The 25,423-nt window shown below is 46.5% G+C and overlaps 1 protein-coding gene across 1 annotated transcript in view; it reads right to left on the bottom strand.

Annotated features, from left to right (window-relative positions):
* ESRRB (estrogen related receptor beta) overlaps window positions 1-25,423 on the bottom strand; it is a 246,139-nt gene that overhangs the window by 184,869 nt on the left and 35,847 nt on the right. The window contains exon 2 of the mRNA XM_063644256.1: window positions 8,594-8,794. Within this exon, the coding sequence (XP_063500326.1) occupies window positions 8,594-8,595 (2 nt within the window). The 5' untranslated portion in view covers window positions 8,596-8,794. The remainder of the gene's footprint in view (window positions 1-8,593; window positions 8,795-25,423) is intronic.

Below are 25,423 nucleotides of genomic sequence, written 5' to 3' on the forward strand. Positions count from 1 at the left end.
AAAGAAGGGTCATGGATGGTTGACCACAATACTCCTAATGTGCACACGTATGCACAAACACCCAGGCTGGCCACAAGTCTGGATTTGGAATTTTCTCCAAGAACCTGATGTTAGTTCTCCAAGTCCCTTGAAATATACAAATGGCACCCCTTAGAGGCATGAGAAATTGCCCATGCTTATTCCTATTCTTCTTTCCTTGCAAAGTACTCCCCAAAGACGCACCATCAAATATGTGGCAAACAAGCAACCCCACTTTAGCTATGCTACGCAGGGAAAAGGAATTGGCCCTGTGCAGAGACGACACTCCAGTGGTTCTGAATGCTTAGGACACCCAAGACAAGCCGTGTTAAATGGCATCCCACCTTCACATCTGGACTGCAGCAGCCCATGGATGTTTTAGGCTATGGAGAGCAGGCTTCCATGAGAGGAAAAAGGCTTGGCCAGGTAACCCCAAAACCCAGACAGGCAATGGGAGGATGCTCACTTGGTCATCGGATATGGGAGTGGAGTCCCCCTCAACAGAGAATTGTAAAGGATGAGGGCATGTTTCAAACCACCTGTAGATGTTTGTGCACACATGTGCACATTAAGGGTTTTGTGGTCAGCCATCTGTGACTCAATATAGCACCTTCTGTTCTATTGGCAAGCTGTCCGGGGAGGACTTTGGGAGGAATGTAGGAACTTTGAAAGTTTCCTCTTTCTTGGCCTTTCTGGCACCAGGCCCTGCAAAATGATGATAACAGCCAAAATGTCATCATCCTCACTCACAGCAGTGGCTTTGAGGGTTTATTATCCAGCAGGTACTATTCAAGGGACTTACACAGGCCTCCTTTAATTCTCACAACAACTCAATGAAGGAGGTGTTCTTATAACCCGTATTTTACAGATGAGGAAACTGAGTGTGAAGTAGAGAGGCTGGGACAGTTGCCCAAGGTCACAACTATTACAATGTGGATAAGGCTCTAGTAGCTTGGCACTGAAGCCTGCTTTTTACCAAACTGTTTCATGGAGGTCACCATTAGGGGGAATAATTAGGTCTAAAACTGGCAAGCACTTCCAGTTTTAAAGGAATGTTTATCCTCTGGTTTTTATTTTGCTTCACATCAGTGCTGGGAGACACTCAGAGGAGGTGTCGGCCCCACTCAGCAGGTGAAGAAATTAAGCTACAGTGAAGTTAAGAACTTGCAGAGGTCACGCCATTTGGCAACTCCCCTCCCAAACCTCAACCGTGCTCCTCGCTTCCAACTCTGCTAAAGGACTTTTAGCAAACCTGGAGCCCAGATGTTGGGCCTCTCCAGACACGTACAAGCCTAGATGCGACTGCTGGGGTGGAGGACTGGGGAAGGAGGAGAATTAAGGCCACAGAGGTACAAAACTAAGGTCTCTACGAATTAAAGCCAAAATTTTAAATGCTGAATTTGGAAACTTATTTTTGAAACTTGTTTTGAACAAGGAACCCTGACCAGTTTTCCACGAACCCCCAGAGGTGCTTATAGACAAGGGAAGGTGAGGACAGAAAACAAACCAGGGAGAATGATGATAAAGCCACAAAGCACAAGAAAAGCCACATCTGGGCCCAAGGCCTTGGATGAGAGGAACACAGCCTGGCTAATCTATCTTATTGGTGATACTAGGAGAACAATGGCCTGGGTTCATCATCTAAAAATGTAAACTTTCAGAGCTGGAGAGCCTAAGAGATCTCTCCCAGTGGCTCATTTTATAATTAAGGAAACTGTGGTCCTGAAAGCATGAGCACCTGAATTACCAGCAATCCTGGGGTTGGAACTGGGCTGGACCACCCGGTACCTGCCCCCTTCCACAGCACACTGGGCCATCCCTCTGACCACGGGAGCCTGCAGGTGGAAGCGGTCTCCAACATTGGGCCTCTTTCCAGTTGACTTTATTTTTTAACTTTTTATTTCAAAATAATGACAGATTCACAGGGAGTAGCAAAGAAAATCTACGAGGACGCCCTAGGCACCCTTCATTGTAGCACTGGGATTCATATTCCAGTCCCCCAGCTGACCTGTGTGCATATAAGGTCCACAATTTTAATATAACCCCAGATGCACATGGGATGATAGGTTCCTTCCTGAGACCGACTTAGGAGCAAACAATCCATTTCTTTCTCATGTCTTATCCTGCCTCTATTGCCGTAAACCCTAAAACACACACACACACACACACACACACACACACATACACACACACACACAGCCTAATCAGCAATAATTTCACTCCTGAATATTGCTAGGAAGATCACTAAGCCAAGCTAATCAATTGTCTCAGCCAGCCACTTGTCCCCAAGAGATGCCTAGACTTTTCATTGCTGTCATTTAACCCTCAGCAGCCTGAGTTTTTATCCCCTGTCTTCCAAACGAGAGCAGAAAAACTGTTCTGGGAAGAATCCAGTACCCAAAATGATGTTCATAACTTGACACCTTTCAAAAGCCTTGTCTGTGCTAATGGAAGCAGACACTTTGGAAAACTTCAGAGGAAGGTCTTCCTCTCATGTGCACCACCCGGGACCAGAGTGGTTAAAGCAATAGGAGGAGCACGGGGGGCACTACAGAGTTTGAACAGCCAGAGGAAGCAGGTATGGCTCAGAAAGGGGAGAGGAGAGAGCATGACAAATGAGGGAAATATTCACAGGAGAGATACCAGTTTAGCAATTAAATTTGACATCGACTTAGACAAAGCTTCTTCACTGAGCAGAATAAAATTCCTGGGAAGATTTGTGCACATATGAATAAAAGACTCATCTCATTTTTTTTCCTGGACAGAGGAACATGAAAGCAGGAGAGAGGGGCAGAGAGGAGAGAAGGATAGGGGCAAGGACCGTGATCAATGAGTCATGAGCTGACCTAGTAGTGAAAACAGGTGGACATCCATAGCATCAAATCACTCCTCCTGTGATGAAGTGATTAGAAGTGGCCCCATGAGGAAAGAACTTCTGCAATTCACTCTGCATGTGTTTACTGAACACATACTATGTGCCAGGCACTGCACTAGGCACTGGGGAATTTCAAAGGTGAATCATAAGGAGGCAAAAAGGGAGATAGTGACTACTACTAATTGTACTACTACTATTACTACTACCAACTGCTAGGAGGGGGAGCAGAGGGGAGGGAGTGAGGATATGGGACACATTGTAGGTTTGGATGGCACTGGGATTCATATTCCAGTCCCGTGCTTCAATCAGGAAACAATGGCTTAACGGTGGGCAAAGAAAAGGAAGAGAGAGCATTGCCTGGCAGCATCATGAGTCCCTGCATAGGGACAAGGAGTACTGAGAGTCTCAGGACTGCAGACATCCCACGAGACGACACCTCTTGCAGGAACTCTAGTGATGGGGTTTGGATTCATTTGTCAAGTGATCGTGACAAGAGGGAGGAGGCCAAAGCAGTCACCAGCTGCCCTATAAAAGCAGCCCTGTTGGCTTCACAGCCAGGACTGGTCTGGCCTGCTCTGCAGGCAGAGCCTAAGCTGCCCTCTGAGAATGTGGGGTGGAGGGGGTGCAGCAGTGACTTGGAGACCCAAGAACAAAAGTGCTCACTGGAATGTGAGCCAGGGCCAAGAAACTTGACAAAATTCTCTTTCTACAGAAGGAAAAGAGTCACAGCTTCCTCTGACTGGGGAGTGATGCCCAAAGCCCAGGTCACATCCTCTGTTCTCCCATAGTGGTTTAAACAGTGCTATAAGGTCCTGGATTCTTCTCAGGTTAGAGGGCTTCCTCATGGAATAGCCCATTGGAGGATGAAGCTGCATGTCTTGCTGACACAGAGCTCTGCATGGCCAACTTTCAGGAAAAATATCCCCTTAGTGGAAGGCGTGGGAGCCTGTCTTTAATGGTGCGACGTGATGTGTGCAGAAGTGAGTGCTCTGTGCTGAACAAATAAAAGTGTCAACACCTATTGGGCCCAGGGCTAAGCACTTCACGTGCGTTTCATCTTCCCAACAACCCTATGAGGTTGATCCTATTGTTATCCCCATTTTGCAGATGGGAAATGTGAGACCCTAAGGGGTTTGGTAGCTCAAGTCTCATAGCTGAGAAAGGGGAGTGCCAGGATTTGAACCCTGGCTGTCTGACTTGGAAGGCGCGTGCTTAACTGCAGCTCTCTACTGTCCGTAGAGCAGGGGTTAGTGCAAGAGGGCAGGAATTATCAACGATGAGGCAGGCTAACAAAGAGAAATGAAGCATGGACTCTCCTCGGTGAAGCTCCTGGCCTAATGAGGGAGACACAGAAGCTAACAAGCATAGCACAGTGGGTGAATGCAGTCATGGAGGGAGACCAGGCGAGGACCTTGAAAGCCCCAGGAAAAGGGAGAAGGCGCCCCAGAAGAGCTGATATAGACGTGTTATAGATGCCACCTTGACTTGAAAGGAGAAATACAAGACTCACAGGGCACTGAGCTTGAAGCACTAAAGAAAGAACAGTGCCCAAGTACAGGTGAAATAAAAAGCCAGGGGATGCTATAGAAGGAAAGTCGGCATCCTGGTGCCTCTGCTGACCTCATGAAGCAGGGAAAAAAGCCCCAAGTGAAAGAAATAGGAACTGCTCACTTGGTGGCAGAAAAAAGGATGTGTGTTCACAAAGCATGCAGAATCCCCTTGTATCAGGGATTCCTGCCCTCCCTTTCCAAGCTGAAGAAGGAAATCTCTCTCCAGGGGAGCCAGGGCCTGTTTTGGCAGCCATATGGCTCTGACTTTCCCTGGAGAAGGAGGGGAGAGAGAGGCCAGAATGCTTGCCTGGACTTAGACTTCTGACCTCAGCTTGGCCTTGACATTGCTCGACCTTGGCCAAGTTGCTTCTCTGGCTGGAGACCAGAGAGTTCTTCACCTGCCTTTACCTGGGAACAGTGAGCCAGGTGGACTTTGAGGGCCTCACGTGAAGAAAGCCAGCAGGAGAACCGAGGGATCCAGACCCAAACAGATCAAAGTGGGAGGAAGGTCCCGTGGAGATGTTAATTGGTCGGCTAAAGGGGAAGACTGAGCCCTCGGCACTCCAGGGGCATGACCAAAGCGGGAGACAATCCGTTTCTCTGGCCCCACCAGACGGCACAGGAACTCTCTAGCTGCCAGCAAATTGAGCCATGCTCCTGTCTCTATGTTCTCACCTCCGAACTGGAGCAGGAGAAGTGATGTGGGGAGTTGAAGGCACACAGCCCCTCCAGGCCCTTACTGAACTGAGGAGCGCATCAGCTGTAGGGGGATCGGAGGGGACACTCTTTTCTGAGCACATCAGCTGACTCCAGCTTCACAGCTTGCACCACAGTTGCCATTTTCGCTTTGTGAAATGATTCCCCTCTCTCCAGCTCCACACTGCCTTCCACTTTGCAAGCACAGAAGTTGTACAGAAGCCTGAAAATGCTGATGGCTTAACTGGTTTAATTTTTTTTTCCCAGCAGCCCTGAGGGGTTTTAACTCTTTCCTCCTGCAGAAACCCTGCTTTTGGAGTTGAATGTTTAAACTCTCACTGGGAGACTCATAAATATTCGGAGTCACTCTCTCCCTCTCTGTTTGATTAGGAAATGAGCCTTTAACTCAATGTAATCCCCAAGCCATTAACAAAAAAGCCCTCCACCGCTCCACTATTAGAATTTCACTCTTAACCCGCTGAGGATTGAATTAGATTAACATAACTACCCACAATCTGAGTTTATTTTCTGTGCCAGATAGAAATGTGTTTTCAAGAAAGGCGAAAAGGGGGAGAGAAAGCAGGAGGGAGAGAAAGAGTGGGAGGATAATGAAATGTAAAAATAGAGATAAGAAAAAGATGGACAGATATACTGCAGAAGTGAAGTGACAGGGAAAAAGCTGCTCATGGTCTTTGGTTTTAAAATCCTGCCAGCTGCCATTTTAATTGATGGGGTATTTGGAGAGGCCTCAACTATGTAAAATCATTTGAATTAGGGGAGCACTTTCCAGGTATTTGCGATTCCCTCTTCCCGCACCTGAGCCTGCTGCATTCCAAAGCACCTGCTCATTGCCCCCACTGTCCCCAATTTGGGAGGAGGTCAGGACTGGATTCCTGTGTGTTCGAGGGCAGTGGGGGGGACCCGTGAAACAACAGTGCATGCACACAGGAAACTGCTCATTTACATTCAGAGAAATAAACAATGACAAGGATGGAATGGTTAGATTTTGCAGACATGAAGTCACAGCCCCGTGACCAATTGCATTTAAGAAATCAGTTTGAAAAAAAAAATGAGTTTGATGGGAGCTCAAACCACATAAAATTAATTGTTACTGAGGCAGAAACTAAGTAATCAGAGGCTGTCTCATGCAAATACACTGAAGTTTCCCTGAACTGCATCTCTATAACTAAGCCCGATGGGCCAAACCACATCCTGAACTTGAGGATGAAAGCCAGGCCCTCTATCACACTGTCAGACAAGCCCCTATCTCACCTGAAAGGATCTACACGTAACGTAGCCCAGCAAAGAGGCAGTTTTTAGCTAAATGTCCCAACAAAATATTCTTCTCTCTGACCATTAAGTCTCTGAGAACACAGGACTTGTTCAGGAATGTGGGACTCCCTCCCGCTGCATTTAATCCTGACACACTGGGCCTGCACAGTGGGCCAGGCAGGCTCCAGTGTGCAGGTTGGGGAGGGGAGGTAGAATTTGCTCTTGTACTAAAAGGCATTTTTAAAAGCCACACTTTTTCTCAAAAGCCATTGAGATCTGAAAGTCCTAGAAGTTCGGCTTTGCCAACAGCGATCTTCTCTGATTTCTGAATGCAATGTCTCAATCACTTCATTCACTTGAGCTTTAATTAACAATAATCCACCAAATCCCACTTCAGCATTATGGTGAAAAAACCTTGGCAGGACATATTTACCAAAATAGAGGCCCTCGTAATAGGAAGAATAATAATGCTATATGTATAAGACACTTTAACTCCTAGTTGGCGTTTGTCCCCCTCTGGAGTTCTTAGACTTCACCTTCTATACTAGATCTTAAATAGTGACATTTACCCCCTTGTATACCATACTCCTTGTTCTGAATTTCTCCACTACTGAATGCGGTCTTACTGGCTGAACATGGGATGTTTGCCTTCTAATTTCTCATTGCTGCCTGATCCCCACTCTCCCGTCCAAAATAATGAATGAATGGATTAAAGATATTCATAACCCTAAACAAAATACAGCTGAAAACATGGAACCAGAAAAAAACCAATCAGAACCTGAAAGTTAAGGTTTCAGAAAAGTCAAAATAAAAATGATATCAAATTGCTTCTCTAAACATATGTGTGTATATCCATATTTATTTAACTTTCATCGAGTTAGATTTGCTGGTAAAACTATTTTGTTTGTAATCAATCAAAAATAATACAGGCATATCTTCTTTGTTTAATGCTTTTAAATTGTTGGAAAGATTGTTTCTTTGTAGGATATTGTTCTCCCAAACAAATCAAGGAGTCCTCAGTCATATAGCATATGGTATCCATTGGATAAATAGAAACTCATGGTAAAAAAAAAAAATGAGGTACATCTAAAAAGTTGTACTTAAGTATACATTAGGCATCATTACTTTTTTTTTTTTTTTTCAAAATGTAGGGCTACTTTTCCTCTGTAAATTCTATAAAGCAAATCTTCCCAAGTACAGGATTTCGGGTGAATACTATTCAATATCCAGAAACTAAAGTCCCAAACGTTGCACGGGAAGCTCGTGGCAGGTAAGCCCCATGGACACGGGACTGTGGCTGGGGAGGCCCCATCCAGAGCCACCTGAGGTGCACTCAGAGCCTGCACACTATTCGAATTGTCTGAAACAAGCACAGCTTTGACAAGCCTCGCGATATTAAGTTTCTTCCTTTGCGAAGGATGCAGAGCAAAGCAGTCAACAGCCCTCCCTCCACACCTGGCTTTGGCCTGGGACTCTTCCTCCCAGCCCCCAGCCAAGTTCCCTTTCAGGTTTAAGAAAATACACCAAATGAGGGAGCCAACGACAGCCTGTAAGGCAGGACAAATCCTCAGCTCTCATCTTGACTTCTCAAAGCAAACTTGCTCCGCGGAGGGGAGGGGGAAAGTCATTTACTTTAAGGTGCTATAGCAAACTGGTCATCGGGACTGTGGGGACTCTCCCTGAACCTGGAAGCTCCCAGGTTGAAACCAAATCTTCCAGGAGCCCCCACCATTACCTGTCCTGTGGGCACTGGGTCTTCTTGGGTAACCTTCTCCAGCTTGCCCTACACCAGAGCTGCCAGCAAATAAAAGTTTTCACGCTGGGCGACATCTCTACCCTGCTGAGCCGCATGTAAACTTTCCCTTGCCCTTCTGATGTACTTACTTTTTCTCAGTGAAAACAAACAAAAATCAAAGGGAACTCACTGCTTCCAAATGAGTTTCTGTCACCGTTCCACCCAGCCATCCAGAGACCCTCTGACCTTCCCGTGGCAGTCTAAGAAAGGCAACATTTTCCTCTTGGCCACACAGGGATGCTTTAGAGTGCGGAAAACCAGGATGAAAGAACAGGCATGGGGAGATATTTTTATCCATTGAGAGAGAGAGAGAGAGAGAGAGAGAAAGGGGACAGAAAAGGACCTGCAGAGTCTGGGGAGGAGAAAGAGAGAAGTTGGGTTACTCACATGCTTGGGGCTGGCGTGGAGGACAAGGACTGGGCTGGGGTGGAATGTGCGGCCCCTCAGGTGCTTTCAGTTGCTGATAACTCGTTGCTCCGCTCCTCCGGTACCAGCTGACAGTCCCCTGTCTGTGTCTCTTTGTGACTAAGGACACAGTACTCCCAACCTATAAATAGATCCCGACTCCGTGATTGATATAACAGGCAGCTGACAAAAAAAAAAAAAAAAAAAAAGTCTCACAACCATAACCAGGTCTTAAACAAAACAGCAAAAGGCTCTAGACTTTCAACTCCGCCGAGCCCCATGCAGACTCCACAGCCACTGATGGACGCAGGAAAGTGTGGAAGAAAAATATACCATGAAGGGGAGGAGGAACTGGGGGAGGGCAAGTGAAAGGGGGGATGTGGAAGACAATGACTTCTCTAGTGGTGTGCGGCAGTCACTTGGGGTCACAGGAGAGCTGGTGACTGATGGTCGGCAGAAAGCAAGGGGAGGAGCCAGGGCAGGAGGTCCTGACCTGGAGAAGGAGAGCTGCCCCCCTCCGGATCCTGAGCCTGTGGCCCTGTCAGGGCCGGAGTCAAAGTCCTGACTTGGGAGCATTCGTCAGCTCAAGTGCTTTCCACGAAAGTTTCCATTCCTCCTGCCAAATTAGGAGGCAGGGAGGGAACTCAGCTTTCCCAGCTCAGGGGCCAGGCAGGCTTCTTGGGGGCCATGCAGAAGGCTCCTGGAGGGTGAGAGAGGAAGTGCAGGTGCCTGGTGAGGCCAGGTCTTTGAAGAGGCCAAGAGATGGCGTTCCCAACAGAAGAACGGCCTGAAGTTGAAGGGCCTTGGGGGTGTTAGTGTCTCTGCTTTTTCCAGAAAGATTTCTTAGGACATCAAGTCGTCTGAGAAGATTTCCTTTTTGGAGAACAAGCCTCACTCTTTGGGGGTACCGGAAGGTCTCTAAGAAGCACTGCCTGTCCCAGTCTCTACAAAGTTGGGGCCGCCTCTCTGGGATAGGCCAGTCCAGCTCTGAAAGCTGAGCCAAAGGGCTGTTTCTGGAAGTTGGAAGAATCATGGTGAAACGGCACAAGTATGGGCTGTTCAACAATTAACCAGGTGAGCATGCATTACCCCAGGGGACTTCCCATCTGCCATCTGGAGACCCACTTGCTTTGACTACAGAGGGTCACCTGTCTTGATTTTCTGGATTTCTTGTGTATGCTAAATGAGGCAGAATTTCAGGTGAGGTTCCCCTTCAAGATGGGTCATAGGATGAGCCCCTTGCTGGTGTGGATAAGGGACAGGTACTTCCTAATCCCTAAAACTTCCTGATCCCCAATTTTTAAAAGAAATGAAGTTGAACCTCCTCTTCATGTTAGATCTAATCCTTTACTCTCCAGGTTATCAGAAACTATGAGGATGGGGTAGTATCTGAGCTGTTGAAGTCAAAAACCTATTTAACATGTAGGGCCTCCAATCTTTCCACCAGTAGCCTGCCATTGGAATATGAGCTCCAAGAAGGTAAAGACTATGTGTTTGTCTCATTCATCATCACATCCCCATGATACCTGATCCATAGTAAGACCCTCCTGAGTATGGACTGACTGACTAATTGAATGAAAGAGTGATACTTAAGATACTATCATTTGAGCCACTCCTTTGGACTAAGTAAGATACTCTCTAGAAATGTCTGTTTCATAAGAGTGTCCCTAGGAAGGCCCAGAACTGGGAGTGAGACTTCAGGCAGATACAGTCAGACTGCTGTATTTTCACTCGCAGTTTTATCTGAGAACCACTGCCCTTCTGAGTACCAGGCCAGTGATGCCAGTGGCCAGCCACCAAGCACTCCTCTCTAATCAGGCCTGGCCACACACAGGGTTCTCTGCAAGTTTATATATATATATTTTTTTTTTTTTTTTTTTTTTTTTTTTTGAGACGGAGTCTCGCTCTGTCACCCAGGCTGGAGTGCAGTGGCGCAATCTCGGCTCACTGCAAGCTCCGCCTCCCGGGTTCACGCCATTCTCCTGCCTCAGCCTCTCCGAGTAGCTGGGACTACAGGCGCCCGCCACCACGCCTGGCTAATTTTTTGTATTTTTAGTAGAGACGGGATTTCACCGTGGTCTCGATCTCCTGACCTCGTGATCCGCCCGCCTCGGCCTCCCAAAGTGCTGGGATTACAAGCGTGAGCCACCGCGCCCGGCCTCTCTGCAAGTTTAGTTGCTGGGAAAGCAAATAACCCTGCAGAGACAGGGCTCGAGAGAGACTCCCATTCTGATGACTCGGGCTATAGCCACTTAGACGCACATTTACCACAAGGCTCCTTCCCAGGGAAAAACCTTTCTCTGCTGATGCAAACTGAAGACTTCCCTCCATGATTTTCTTTCTCCTCCAATTCTCACCGAGCCCTTGCTGATCTCTGGCAGACATCCTGCAGCCCCTCGTCGGGCTTCCACAGACCCCTAGCACAGCACCCTGTCTGTAGGAAGGGGTCAGTGTTTGGGTTGAACGCAGCCACCCCTCTCCTTAGGAAGCCCCTGTGGCACCTTTGTTTTGGCTTTTTATCTCAAGGTCGACCTCTGTATCATCTCACAGTCTCGTTCTCAACTCTGCCAGCTGAACCAAGCCTTGGTGTCTGCCCCCTTGAAGCTGGCCTGGGGGGCAGCAGGGGTCTGCTGGGACCAGCTGATAACCAGTGGCATTTCTCTCTGCTCACAGGGGCTCTCTTGAATGGCAGGTCATCATCTTAGGAGACCCCAGGCTTTTGCTTGCAGGAGACTCATCATGGCCTCACTTTCTCATCATAAAACCTCTCCAGCTTCAAGGGCCAGGCCCGCTAGTCCACTTGGAGCAGTTGCACATCCAGACACACACCTCTGAGCCTGTCAGATGGGGCTGTTAAGCACAGGCTCTGGACCGGAACTCCCTGGGTTGGAATCTTGCCTTTTCCGCTTATTATTGGGAAACTCTAGAAAAATTCCTTAGTATGTCTGTGCTTCAGTTTCCTCATCTGCAATGTGGGAATTCTAAGTATCTATCTCCTAGGATTGTCATGAGGACAAAATGATTCAACACAAAAGGATGCTTAGAACAATGCCTGGCCCATCCAGTGTCCTGCCTACCTGAGCCACATCACTCGATCTTGCTTTGGTTCTTCCCAAAAAATGGGAAGCAGCACTGGCAGGGCAAGTACCCGATGGCAAGGCGTGCTCTGGCTGCAGAGCTGGCCAGAGGTCAGAGGTCAGGAAGAGAAGACCACATGGGGACTTTTGGAGTTTTAGTGTGCCAGCCCAAAAGCAGGTGTAGAGAAGAACAGGAAGGCCCAGAGGATTCCAAATCTGTCCCGGTTGCTGCACCTATCACAAAGGGCCAGGTTCATAATACACTCACTCCTCCCTACCCTGCTCCATTCCTTTTCCCCAGAGATGATCTGGTGTCCCGGCATGGTTGAATATTCCACCTTTAGGCTACCACTCAGCAGTTGGCCAGAACATGGCATTTTTAAAAAATGATCCAAATATCACTGCAACCTCAATTATTCCAGAGATGCTCTGCCTACGTGGTGTATTCTGGTGTCCCAGAACAGTTACATGTTCCACCTTGAGGCTACCACTCAGCAGTTGACCAGAACATGACGTTTTTGAAAAAAAATCCAAATATCCCAGCAACCCCAATTATTCCATGAGATTGTGAGCTCTGCCTCCTCCTTCAAAGGTGATTCCAACTTTTCTAGAATTTCTTGAGTTTTCCCTCCTAATCCCACCTTTTCAAATTTTTTTAGTGTGCAATATATACTTTTTCTTTTTTCTTTTCGAGATGGGATCTTGCTATGCTGCCCAGGCTAGTCTCAAGCTCCCGGGCTCCAGCGATCTTCCTGCCTCAGCCTCCCAAGTAGCTGGGACTACAGGCACATGCCACCGTGCCAGCTGTCTTTTTCTTAATACTGTACATTCATATGACATAAAATTCACTATTAATTTTTTTTATTGCACTGATTAAAAGGCTCTGAATTGTTCTGGAAATGTTATGGAATTAGATAGCCGGAATGCTTGTGGAACATAGAAAATATACTAAAGCCCACTGGAAAAAAAATTTAATAGACACATAATAACTGTACATACATACAACATGTAATAATCAAATCAGAGTATTTAGCATTTCTATAATTTCGAACATTCATTGTTTCTTTGTGGTGAGAACATTCAAGATCCTTTCTTCTAGCTATTTTGAAATATACCATCCAATATTGTTAGCCATAACCATCTTTCTGTGCAATAGCACACCAGAACTTATTTCTCTTATTTAACTGAGACACTGTACCACTAACCAGTCTCTCCCCATCCACCCTTCCCACTCCCTTCCCCAGCCTCTGGTAACCACTATTTTACTCTCTACTTCTAAGAGGTCAGCTTTTTTAGATTCTGCATATGAGCAAGTTCACCATTTTAAAGTATGCAGTTGAGTGGCGTTAAGCACACTCACAATGCTGCACCTTGTGCAAACTATCACCACTGTTTAGTTCCAGAACATTTCATCACTCCCAAAGAGATCCCCGTACACGTTAAGCAGGCACCTTCCATTCCCCCATTAGTCAGCTAGGGCTGCCATAGCAAGAGACCTCAGACTTGGCTTAAACAAAAGGCATTTATTTCTCCTTAACATATGCATTTTGGAAACCCTACCTTCCAGCAACCACATATCTTCTTTCTGCCTCTATGGATTTGCCTATTCTGTATATTTAATATAAACAACATGACACAATAAGCGGTCCCTTCCTACACTCTTAACCCCATGTGTCTATTCTGTAGAAACAAGGAGGCTGACCTTGCAGTATTTTTTGTTTTGCGTGGTCTGCTAGCCCCTTGGCCTACATCCAGCCCAGTTCTTAACCCCTAGGTCTGGGGGTGAGCCTCCCAGCCTAAGAAGTCAGTGACCATTTGTGAACACCTGTTATGTACTAGCTGCTTCACCCGGGTTTTCTTGTCACATCCTCGGCACACCCCCACAGGAAGAATTATTACTTCTTGTATTAGTCTGCAAGGGCTGCAGAATAAAGTCGCCAAAACTGGGAGTCCTAAAACAACAGAAATGTATTGGCTCGTAGTTCTGGAGGCTGGAAGTCGGGGATTAGGGTGTCAGCAGGGTTGGTTCCTTCTAAGGGCTCAGAGGGAGAATCTGTTCCAGGCCTCGCTCTTAGTTTCTGGTGGTTGGCTGGCAGTCTTTGGGGTTCCTTGGCTTGTAGATGCACCTTCACCCCAATCTCTGCCTTCAGCTTCACAGTACGTTAGCCCTGTGTGCGTTTCTGCCTCTGTGTCCAAATTTCCCCTTTTTATGAGGACACCAGTCATTGGAGGAGGGCCCACCCTAGTGACTTCATCTTAACTTGATTATCTGCAAAGACCTTATTTCCAAAGAAGGTCACCTTCACAGGAACTGGGAGCCAGGACTTCAACATCATTGTGGGAGACACAGCTCAACCCAGAAGATCCCCTTGTACAGAGGAAGCAACTGAAAGTTCAGGAGGTCTTGCCCCTGGAATGAGACAGAGCTGTGTGTCACCACACAGAAAAGACACAGGCAGAGGGAGGTGGGTCCTTGACGGCTCCTCTCCGGCCGCGGGGATGTTTGCATCTCCACTGGCTCAGCGCCACCCGGCTCCATTTGGCTCACTCCAGCGTCATTAGTCCCGGCACATCAAGGTCACTTTACATTGTTTACAAGGGCCACTGAAAGTGCAGTCATCCCCCTCCCACACTGTCTTATCAATTCTTTTACCTTTCCGAATTCCCTAACATAGACCGCCAGCCAGGAGGGGTGGGCAAGGACCTGCAGTCCTGGAAGGGCTTGCCTCTACTTTATCTGGAAAGAAAAATCTATCTGCTTGGGGAGAGACTTAAATACAACATACCGGTGCGGCTAGGCCATTAATCATCTCTCGCCGGGACACAGGAGACCAAGAAGCAGCATTGTGGGCACACTGGCTTTAAACTCAAGGGTGAGGAAGCTCTGGGGACACTGCTGGGCACACCATTTCCAGAGGGCATTCTACAGGTGCGTCAGGTGGAGGTCACACAGTTTGATGTTGGTGACATCTTGCATGGGAAGAGGAGGCAGGAAGGGCAGATTGATGTCCTCAAAGGATTCCCTGAAAGCAGGTGCTTGTGCTGAAGTAAATACCCACTCCCTGGTGGAAGGAGAATACCTTTTGACCAGGAGCCCATTTGCTGGGGAACTCTCTATGCTCAGCAGTTTGGCACATGCCTACAATCCCCTGGGGGATGCTGTATTCTTCTTAGAGGAACGGGAGCTGCCAGAACAGGGACTCATGGAATAACAGGAGACCTAAGTCGACAAATCAAAGGGCCCCAGGCCCAGACTCCTCTCCCCATTTCCACCATTTCCTTACTCCAGGAGACCTGCCCTGCTGCCCAGTTAGCCTGCATGGCATCCCATAAACACGCTGTCCCGGCTAGGTGTGTTCCTGGCTCCACTGCCTCCCTTCTGTCTTACTTAGTTTCCATTCATTCTTCAGGGCCCAGCTCAAGTGTGACATCTCACCTCTCCACTCCCTGTCCACAGCAGCCCTCACCTCCAATCTCCTCCTGCCACCACCAACGTGTCTCATCTGAGTGTCTGTCACATCTCACATCGCCTTGAGTAGTGTGCTGTCTTCTCGTGTGTGTTTGTCTCAAGTGACAAAAAGGCAGTAATAATGGAACAATTGCTGTCATTCATTGAGCACTGTTGTGTGCTAAGTTCTGTGGAAAGCACCTGATCTACATCACCTTATTTAAACCTTACAACTACCCTGATGGTCAGTCATTATTTTCTCCAGTTCATCAGCTGAGAAACTGGCAAGCCAAGTGGGCGAGTGACTTGACCACGTCGGACAGTGGGTAGATGGTAGAGTTAGGACCAACCTCTGCCTGGCATGAAAGCCCGTGCTCATAGCCTTTCTGCTATGGCCCACCACCCAAGTCGGGGGTACGCAGTAACACTTCCTCATGGTGTTAGTGAACTAAAGCAATAGGATTTCCACCAAGAACACAGCTGGAAGGGAATGCACAAAGAGAGATGGGCTTGCACTGGCTGAGTGCACCCTGTGGGACGTTTCTAGGGCTCAGGGCATATCTGCCATGGTTTCAGTCTTTTCCTCTGGCTGAGTAAGAGAAAGATCTTAGAACCTAATGACTGCTGGGAGATTTCCCAGTTATTGGATAGACCCCATAGGGAATAGTTAGATCTCCCTAGTCTTTCCTGCAGGATGGGATTTAAAGCAGGCAAAGAGAGGTGAGGGGCAGGAGAAGGACAAGGGTGGAAAGTTTAGGAAGTCTCAGAGCTGGGTGTGGCCAAAGCTCATGGATTCCAGCAGCTCTTCCCAGGCCTTATGTCTTGTTCCTTATAAACTAGGGATAGGGAGACTGATCCCAATCTGCTCTGTAAAATGGGAGGGTTGAAAATACCCGTACAATCCTGGTCAGCAACAAACATGCTATTATTCTGCAGTTTTTCAGAGCTATTATTAGTATACTTTGGTCAAAAGCAGCCAGAATCCCACTGTGGCCAACTTAAGCAGAAATAGAATTTATTGAAATGATATAAGTCATTCATATTTTAAAAAGGAAAGACTGTCTGGCTGCGGTGGCTCAAGCCTGTAATCCCAGCACTTTGGGAGGCTGAGGTGGGAACTTAAGGTCAAGAGTTCAAGACCAGCCTGGCCAACATGGTGAAACCCTGTCTCTACTAAAAATATGAAATTAGCCAGGCGTGGTGGGGGGTGCCTGTAATCCTAGCTACCTGGGAGACTGAGGCAGGAGAATCACTTGAACCTGGGAAGCGGTGGTTGCAGTGAGCTGAGATTGCACCACTGCACTCCAGCCTGGGTGACAGAGCAAGGCTTCATCTCAAAAACGAACAAACAAACAACAACAATAACAAAAGGAAAGACTGAGGAAACAAGGGTGGCTCCGGGGGGTCTGAGAACAGAATGTGGTGGGTGGCTTGTTTAGGACACACTCACTGGAATGAATGAGCTCCAACCAACTGCCAACCCTGCTTCCTTCTGCTCAAGGCCAAAAGCCTCAGGAAAGACACTGACCAGCTCAGCCTGGGTCACATGATCACCTTGGGTGGTGAGGAGTTCGGAGAGGTTGACAGCTCACCAGGACTATGCACAATGGGAGAAAAGTAATTCCCCAAAAAGAGACTAGGGTCCTGTCACCTCTCCAAAAGGAAATAGATTCTGGTAGTCAAACTTTAAAAGTAGAAATCGTGCTGGGCGCGGTGCCTCACGCCTGTAATCCCAGCACTTTGGGAGGCCGAGGCGGGCAGATCACAAGCTCAGGAGATCGAAACCATCCTAGCTAACACAGTGAAACCCTGTCTCTACTAAAAATACAAAAATTAGCTGGGCGCAGTGGTGGGTGCCTGTAGTCCCAGCTACTTGGGAGCCTGAGACAGAAGAATGGCATGAACCCAGGAGGTAGAGCTTGCAGTGAGCTGAGATCCCACCACTGCACTCCAGGATGGGCGACAGAGCAAGACTCCGTCTCTAAAAATAAATAAATAAATACATACATACATACATAAAAGTAGAAATTGTTCAGGACTCTCAGGAATATGAATTTGCCAAATTGAAAAAAAATCTCTGGGGATTTTGAGCCTTTTAAGGGATAGAGAGATTGACGGCAGTCCTCTACTGTATCTCAGATAAGTTTCTGTTCTTCCTCCTGCCCCAGGATACCAGCTCCATCCAGCCCTGCTGCTAGCCCCTCACCAGGACTCCGTCCTATCAGTTCTCCCCTCCCTCTCTCCCATCATTGATTCTCTCCAATGACTCCTTCCACAAAACTTATTGAAATACTTTAAAGTCTGCTCTATTCAAAATCAAAACAAAACAAAACTGCATTGTGTTGGACCCTGCCTTCCCCTCAGTCTATTTCCCTTCATTGTGCAATGTCACCCCCCCGGACCATGGGTCTTTTAGATTCTTATTTAAGTCTCCCTTCTACATGTGGCCGCGTTCATAACCAGGTAACTGCATTAAATGCAGTGTGCTCAAAGCCAGACTTATCATCTTCTTCTATAAACACACTCTTCTGCCCATGTTCCCTCTTAACTAACAGTACCACCATCCGTCTCATTCCCCAAACTGGAAGCCTCCAAGTCATCCTTAACTCCTCCTTCTCCTTCCACACCTAATTAGCCGTCAAGTCTAATCCCCAGGATATGGTCAAATTTGAACTCATGCCTTCCCTCCTAGCAGGTGTGAGGTGATATTGTGGTTCTGATTTGTATTTCTCTGATTATTAGTGTTGTTTAGCCTCTTTTCATGTATTGTTGGCTACCTGTATATCTTCTTTAGAGAAGTGTCTACTCAAGTCCTTTGCCCATTTTAAAATCAAGTTATTGGCGGGTGAGGTGGCTCATGCCTGTAATTCCAGCACTTTGGGAGGTGGAGGTGGGGGATCACCTAAGGTCAGGCGTTCGAGACCAGCCTGGCCAGCATGATGAAGCCCTGTTCCTAATAATAATACCAAAAAATTAGCTGGGCGTGGTGGCTCATGCCTGTAATCCCACCTACTTGGAAGGCTGAGGCAGGAGAATTTCTTGAACCCGGGAGGCAGAGTTTGCAGTGAGCCATTGCACTCCAGCATGAGAGACAAGAACAAAACTCTGTCTCAAAATCAATCAATCAATCAATCAATCAATCAAATTATTTGTTCTTGTTTCAGCTGTTGAGTTGTAGCAGTTTCTTGGATATTCTGGTTAGTAATCCCTTATCAGATATATGGTCTGCAAATAGTTTCTCCCACTCTACAGGTTGCCTTTTCACTCTGTTGATTGTTTACTTCGCTACGTGGATTTTTAGTTTGATATGATCCTACACGTTCAATTTTGCTTTTGTTGCCTGTGCTTTTGGTGTCAAATCCAAGAAATCATTTGCCAATTTTTTCTCCTATCTTTTCTTTCAGAGATTTATAGTTCCAGATCTTGCATTTAAATCTTTAATCCATGTTGAGTTGATTTTTGTGTATAGTGTAAGATAAGCATTCAATTTCATTCTTTTTCATATGCAAATCCAGTTTTCTCAACACCAGTTGTTGAAAGGACTATCTTGTCCACATGTATTTTTGGACCCTTGTTAAAGATGAGTGGACCATTTATACATGCATTTATTTCTGGGCTATCTATTCTATACCATACCACTGTTTATATGTCTGTTGTTATGCCAGTACCATACCATACTGTTTTAATTTCTATAGATTTGTAGTATATTTTGAAATCAGGAAGTGTAATGCCTCCAGTTTTTTTCTTCTTGCTCAAGGTTGCTTTAGTTATTTGGGGTCTTTTGTGATTCCAGATGAATTTTAGATTGTTTCTTCTATTTCTGTAAAAAACGCCATTTAAATTTTTGATAGGGTTTGCATCAAGTCTGTAGATAGCTATGGATATATGGATGTTTTAACAATATTAAGTCTTCTAATCCATGACCACAGGATGGCTTTCCATGTATTTGTGTCTTCTTTAATTTGTTTTATCAATGATTTGTACTTTTATTTTGAGACTGAGCCTCTCTGTTTCGCCCAGGCTGGAGTGCAGTGGCATGATCTCAGTTCACTGCAACCTCTGCCTCCCTGTCTCAGTGATTCTCCTGTCTCAGCCTCCTGTAGCTGGGATTGCAGACTTGCACCACCACACCTGGCTAATTTTCATATTTTTAGTAGAGATGGGGGTTTCACCATGTTGGTCAGGCTGGTCTTGAAGTCCTGGCCTCAAATGATCTGCCCACCTTGGCCTCCCGAATGCTGGGATTACAGGCGTGAACCACTGCATCAGGCCAATGATTTGCACTTTTTTTTTTTTTTTTTTTTTATGAGACGGAGTCTCACTCTGTCACCCAGGCTGGAGTGCAGTGGCGCAATCTCCACTCACTGCAGGCTCTGCCTCCCGGGTTCACGCCGTTCTCCTGCCTCAGCCTCCCGAGTAGCTGGGACTACAGGCGCCCTCCACCATGCCCGGCTAATTTTTTGTATTTTTAGTAGACACGGGGTTTCACCGTGTTAGCCAGGATGGTCTCGATCTCCTGACCTTGTGATCCACCCGCCTCGGCTTCCCAAAGATGATTTGTACTTTTTAGTGTACAGGTCTTTCACCTCCTTGGCTAAGTTTATCCCTAAGTATTTTATTCTTTTTGAAGCTATTGTAAATGTGATTTCTTTCTTAATTTCCTTTTCAGATAGTTTGTTGTTAGGATATAGAATCACAACTAATTAGGTCAGGTGTGGCAGCTCCAGTCTATAATCCCAGCATTTTGGGAGGCTGAGGAAGGCAGATTGCCTGAGTCCCAGAGTTTGAGACCAGCTTGGGCAACATAGCCAAGCCCTGTCTCTACAAAAACTACAAAAAATTAGCCAGACATGGTGGCATACACCTGTGGTACCAAGCTACTTGGGAGGCTGAAGTAGGAGGATTGCTTGAGCCTGGGAGGCAGAGATTGCTGTCAGCCAAGATCGCACCACTGCACTCCAGCCTGGATGACAGAGCAAGACCCTGTCAAAAAAAAAAAAAAAAAGAAGAAGAAGAAGAAAGAGGAAGGAAGGAAGGAAGGAAGGAAGGAAGGAAGGAAGGAAGGAAGGAGAGAGAGAGAAAGAAAAAGAAAGAAAGAAAGAGAAAGAGAGAAAGGCAACTGATTTTTGTATGTTAATTTTGTATCTTGAAACTTTATTTACTAGTTCTAACAGATTTGGGAGGATTTTTCTGTATATATTATATCGTCTGCAGAGATAATTTTGCTTCTTCCCTTCTGATTTCTATGCCTTTTGTCTCTTTTACTTGCCTAACTGCTCTGGCTAGGACTTCCAGTACTATGTTGAGCCAAGTGGTGACAGTGCGCATCCTTGTCTTGTTAATTTTCTTGTTTAAAAATATCCAGTGGTTCTTCGTTTTCCATGGGATAAAATCCAAGTCCTTTGCTTTTCATAATTCAGATCTAATTCATATTCCTGGTCACATCTCTCGCCGCCCCCGGCACATGGTACTGTCTCCCTTGCACCACTGTGTTCTCTTTCATCCCTCTGCCTGAAATACACCATCGGCCTTCAAAACCCAGCTCCAGTGTCACCTCCTCTAGGAGCCTTTCCCTACTTCAGCCATTCCTCCCTCTGAACTCCTACAGGATTGTGGGACACACTCTCCTAGAACACGTATCACACAGTACTGTAAAGATTTGTTCACATGTCAGTCTCCATCCCTGGGATGTAGCTCCTGGAGAATGAGGACTTGCTTTTTTCTTGTTTTTATCATCCTCTGTCCCACTACCAACCAGTGCCTATCCCAGCTCCTGGCATTCACTAAGTGATCTATAAATGTTTGTTGAATGAATGAATGAAAACGAATTAGGAAACACAGAGTAAATGGGTGAAGAGTAGGGTAAGAGATCAACATAGGATGAGTGAGAAATGGTCTGCAGGGTGTCAGATGAGAAGGTTGTGCACTGCACAACTCCAGGAGGCACCATACATATGGCAGTGTGTATGAATTTCCTAGAATTGGGCAGATCACAACGTGGGCGGGTATGTGCAGCAGCCCCATGAAAAGAACTGACTTAGGAAGGGATAGACCCTCTTCCAGCATAAAAAGAACAAGCCACCAGTTAATATTTGAGTTGGAAGAGGCTTTTGGAGGACAGAACATAGATGGGAATGATAAAAGAGGCATTTGAGCAAGTGCAGGAGACATCATGGATTGCCTTGTAGACTTCCAGTTTTCCTGGCTGGCTGGGCCAATTACTGTAGACGTTAAAAATGCCAGGTGTTCCCCCAGCTTCCCTTATAGTTAGAGGTTTCCATGTGTCCCAGTCAAACAATGAGACTTAAGGGGAAATTTGCTGGGATGGAATGGGAAGGCATTTCGGCAATATTTTCCTCAATGATAGAAACAGAGACAGACCAGGGGTAAGAGCCTCAGAAGCCATGGTGAAACCATAAAAAAGAAACTTGCAGAGGAAAAGCCAACATGCCTACAGCAGAGCACAAGGATGGAAAAGGTGAGGGACCATGGCTCACTGGTGACCCTTGGCCAAGAAACCAACCCTGGAACCATCTACTTCTTGTTATAGAAGACAATCCATGTTTCTATTGCTTAGATCACTATTTCCTTTTCATAGTCTCTCTGTTACTTGCATCCCAAAGCATTCTAACTGATAAACTGGGTGTGGTGCTACATATGGCAAATGGTGCTACATATGGCCCAGAGCCAGACAATTAATATAAACTGCATGTAAACCAATAGAAAAGCCCTGAGACCCCACAGGTTATGAATCCTAAAATGCAGCCAGGAGAGGTGGCTCACATCTGTAATCCCAGCACTTTGGGAGGTGAAGTGGGCAGATCACCTGAGTCCAGGAATTTGAGAGCAGCCTGGCCAACATGGTGAAACTCCATCTCTACTAAAAATACAAAAATTAGCAGAGTGTGGGTGGCACACGCCTGTAATCCCAGCTGCTGGGATTACCCAAAGTGCTGAGATTACAGCCATGAGCCATCGCACCTGGCCACCATCTTCCTTTAACCCCAAGCACCACTTCCAAAAAATTATCGTCAGTCTTTGGGCTAGAAGAAAACTGCCCATTTTGCAGCACTTTACACGATGATTCCCCATTGTTTCAGTCACAGTAGTCCCTGGGCAAATGGGACAATGTGAGGAAATACCCAGGGGACAAGTAGCAGCAATGAAGATGTCCTTTCTCTGTGAATCAGTTGGGCTGCAGGAGACAGTTTCTTGGGGAGCTTCTTTTGCACCTGAGCACATGTTGTGTGCCAGGCACTGTTCTAAGCACTTTATACATGTTCACTCATCTGATCCTCACAGCAGCCCCTGAAGTGGAGATACCATTATCGTCCCATTTTACAGATTAAGAAACTGAGGCATTTCCACCTTGAAAGAGGCAGAGCTGGGATAGAAACCAAGTCAGTCCAGCTCCAGACCTACATTTTCCCCCACAATCTGTTCAGTGATGGTGGCAACTCCCTTCTGGTTTTATGGTTATTAATCCGTGCCCCTCCAGGGAGAACCCTAGAGCTTTGGAAGGAGCAGACAGCCCTCTGTCTTGGTTTGCTTGCATGTAAGGACTCTGCCGCCCTTCTGTTGGCTAACTATAGGATGCAAATTTTCTAATTGGGCTTCCCTTCCAGCACTGACACACGGGAATGGGGGTAAGGGGTCACCATCTACCGCCTCGAGGACTACATGAGGCTGACTTAATACATAACTTGGAACTCCGCAATCTTACCTCGTAGATTGCTTGGTATTTGCCTTCGGTAGATTCAGAGGTAGTTAAATTACCATACGAGCAGCTTTCAAGTCTGAGGAAAAGACTTGAACTGAAAGTAAAGGCTTACTAATTCAGACAAATGGGGGAGGCATGAAGGAAAACAAGAAGGAACTGTAGCTTTCCTTTCAAAAGAAACACATTTTTTACATTTCTAGCACTTACAGTAAATCACACTAAACATTAATAGCAGCCAAATGGTGTTCTTGCTGAGTTTGGGTGAATGAATAAATAAAACTAATTTTAATTAGCATATTCCTTGTATACAAATATCTTCTATTAATATACTTTTGAAAGCTTGTTGTTTGAAGGTTAAACATTCATTCATACATCCAAAAGGCAGCGTGGAGTATCCACACAGAGAATCTACGATGTGCTACTGTGTGCTCTCTGCTAGAAACTGAAGGTGAGGAGATCAACAAGATTCAGACAATATATTCTGGAAGAAGCTGCAGACTAAGGAAAGATATATGCACAAATAAATAATGATACAATATGCTAGGAATATATTTATTAGGAATATATAGACAATGTACTGAGTGGCTATAGTTATGGAACAACTGACTCTCTCAGAGGAGGTAAAGGAAGGATTCACTGGGAAGGTAATCTTTGAGCTGGGTTTTGAAGGATGAATAAGAGTCTGCCAGGAAGAGAAAAAGAGGAAATCAAGGGTGGCCACATGACAAGGCCCAGGGTCATTCAGGGGTCCAGTGATAATGCTCCAAGGTGGCTAATCATCATTCGTAGGAGCTACAGCTCAAGTGTCACAAATTGTGACTTGTTGAATAGAAGCTTTTAATTTGATAATATAATGCAGAAAACATTTTAAGTACAGAAACACTTAATACAGAAAAGCGCAAAAGGTAATAAATGCTCGTATACTTGCCACCAGAATGAACAAATGTTATTCTTACGTCATTAGCCACGAATTTTTTTTTTTTTTTTTTTTAGAAATAAGACTTTGCGTCCAAGCGCAGTGGCTCATGCCTGTAATCCCAGCACTTTGGGAGGCTGAGGTGGGAGGATTGCCTGAGGACAGCAGGTTGAGGCTGCATGAGCCAAGATGGTGCCATTGCACTCCAGCCTAGGTGACAGAACAAGACCTTTTCTTAAAAACTAAAACAAAAGCTTTGCATCATTAAGACACCGACGCTGCACCTCGGGTGTTCTGTCACCTTCTCTAGAGCCCCGTCCCTAACTGCCCTCTCCAGAGCAGACCCTTCTCCTTTCCTCTCTGGCGGGGGCTCTGTTTTTTCCTTATGGCTTCTCCCACTATGTGAGGTCACCTTGTGGTTTGCTGATGTGTCCTGTACCATAAGGTCATCTCCATAGAAGAGATGCCTGGAAGGTCTTAGTCACTGTGGGGCTCCTCCATGCCTGCTGCATGTTTGGTGCTGATTTAATATGTGTAGAAGAAAGGAAGGAGTCCAGGCGCAGTGGCTCATGCCTGTAATCCCAGCACTTTGGGAGGCCGAGGCAGGTGGATCACTCGAGGTCAGGAGTTCGAGACCAGCCTGGCCGATGTGGTGAAACCCTGTCTCTACTAAAAATACAAAAATTAGCCAGGTGTGGTGGTGGGCACCTGTAATCCCAGCTACTCGGTAGGCTGAGGCCGGAGAATCGCTTGAACCCAGGAGGTGGAGGTTGCAGTGAGCCGAGATGGCGCCATTGCACTTGAGCGTGGGCAACAAGAGCAAAACTCTGTCTCAAAAAAATAAAGGAAAGAAGGAAAGGAGGGAGGGAAAAAGGAAAAGGGAAGAAGGGAGAGCTGGTAGGTTAGTGTGAACTCTTCTAGGAGGCAGAAATAGAATCTTCAAATGAAGAGACTGTAGCGAAGAAAGGAGAATAATTCCATTGAATTCCACAAACACGTGTTGAGCCTTACCAAGGTGCAGGGCTCTGTGGGAGGCACAGGGCAGGCTCACGCCCTCCAGGATCTTACCCTCCAGGAGTAACTGAGGCTCCTAAGAGCTCAGCCACCAGCTGGCCCTGGGATGGGGGTGATTCAGGGAGTGTTTGGCAGATTTGGGAAGTCTGGGTCAGCCTCCTAGGGCCAGAGACCAGGGTGTAAAAGCCTTTGTCAGTCACTATGGATCCAGAGGTGGGTAGGCTGGTGGCAGGTCTGGCCTGGGCCTGAAACTTCACATTGTAACCAAGGAGACCAAGCAAGGTGAAAATGTTACAGGCAAATAGAAGAAATTGACATTCAGGCAAGGTGACAAGTTACACATTAAACCAGGGAGCGGGAGAGAGCAGAACCTCCTCCATAGCATAGCCCACAAGCCCTGCCTTTGTGCTCAGCGTGGAGAACGAAGTCTCTCCCTTTCCGATATTAGTGGTTCCCCTCCTTGTATTTTCACGAGGAGGCTTTGGGCTGGGAGTGTGACGACTTGGTATTAATAGAAGGTGATTCAGGAAGAAGAGCGAGCCCTGGCCCGTTCTCCTGATAACTCCCCTTCCTTGACCACCTCACAGTTACCATTCATTGAATAAGTGTTTATTGAGCCTCTGCTGTGAGCCAGGCA

This window comes from Symphalangus syndactylus, chromosome 8 (genome assembly GCF_028878055.3).
Source record: "Symphalangus syndactylus isolate Jambi chromosome 8, NHGRI_mSymSyn1-v2.1_pri, whole genome shotgun sequence".
Classification (NCBI taxonomy): domain Eukaryota; kingdom Metazoa; phylum Chordata; class Mammalia; order Primates; family Hylobatidae; genus Symphalangus; species Symphalangus syndactylus.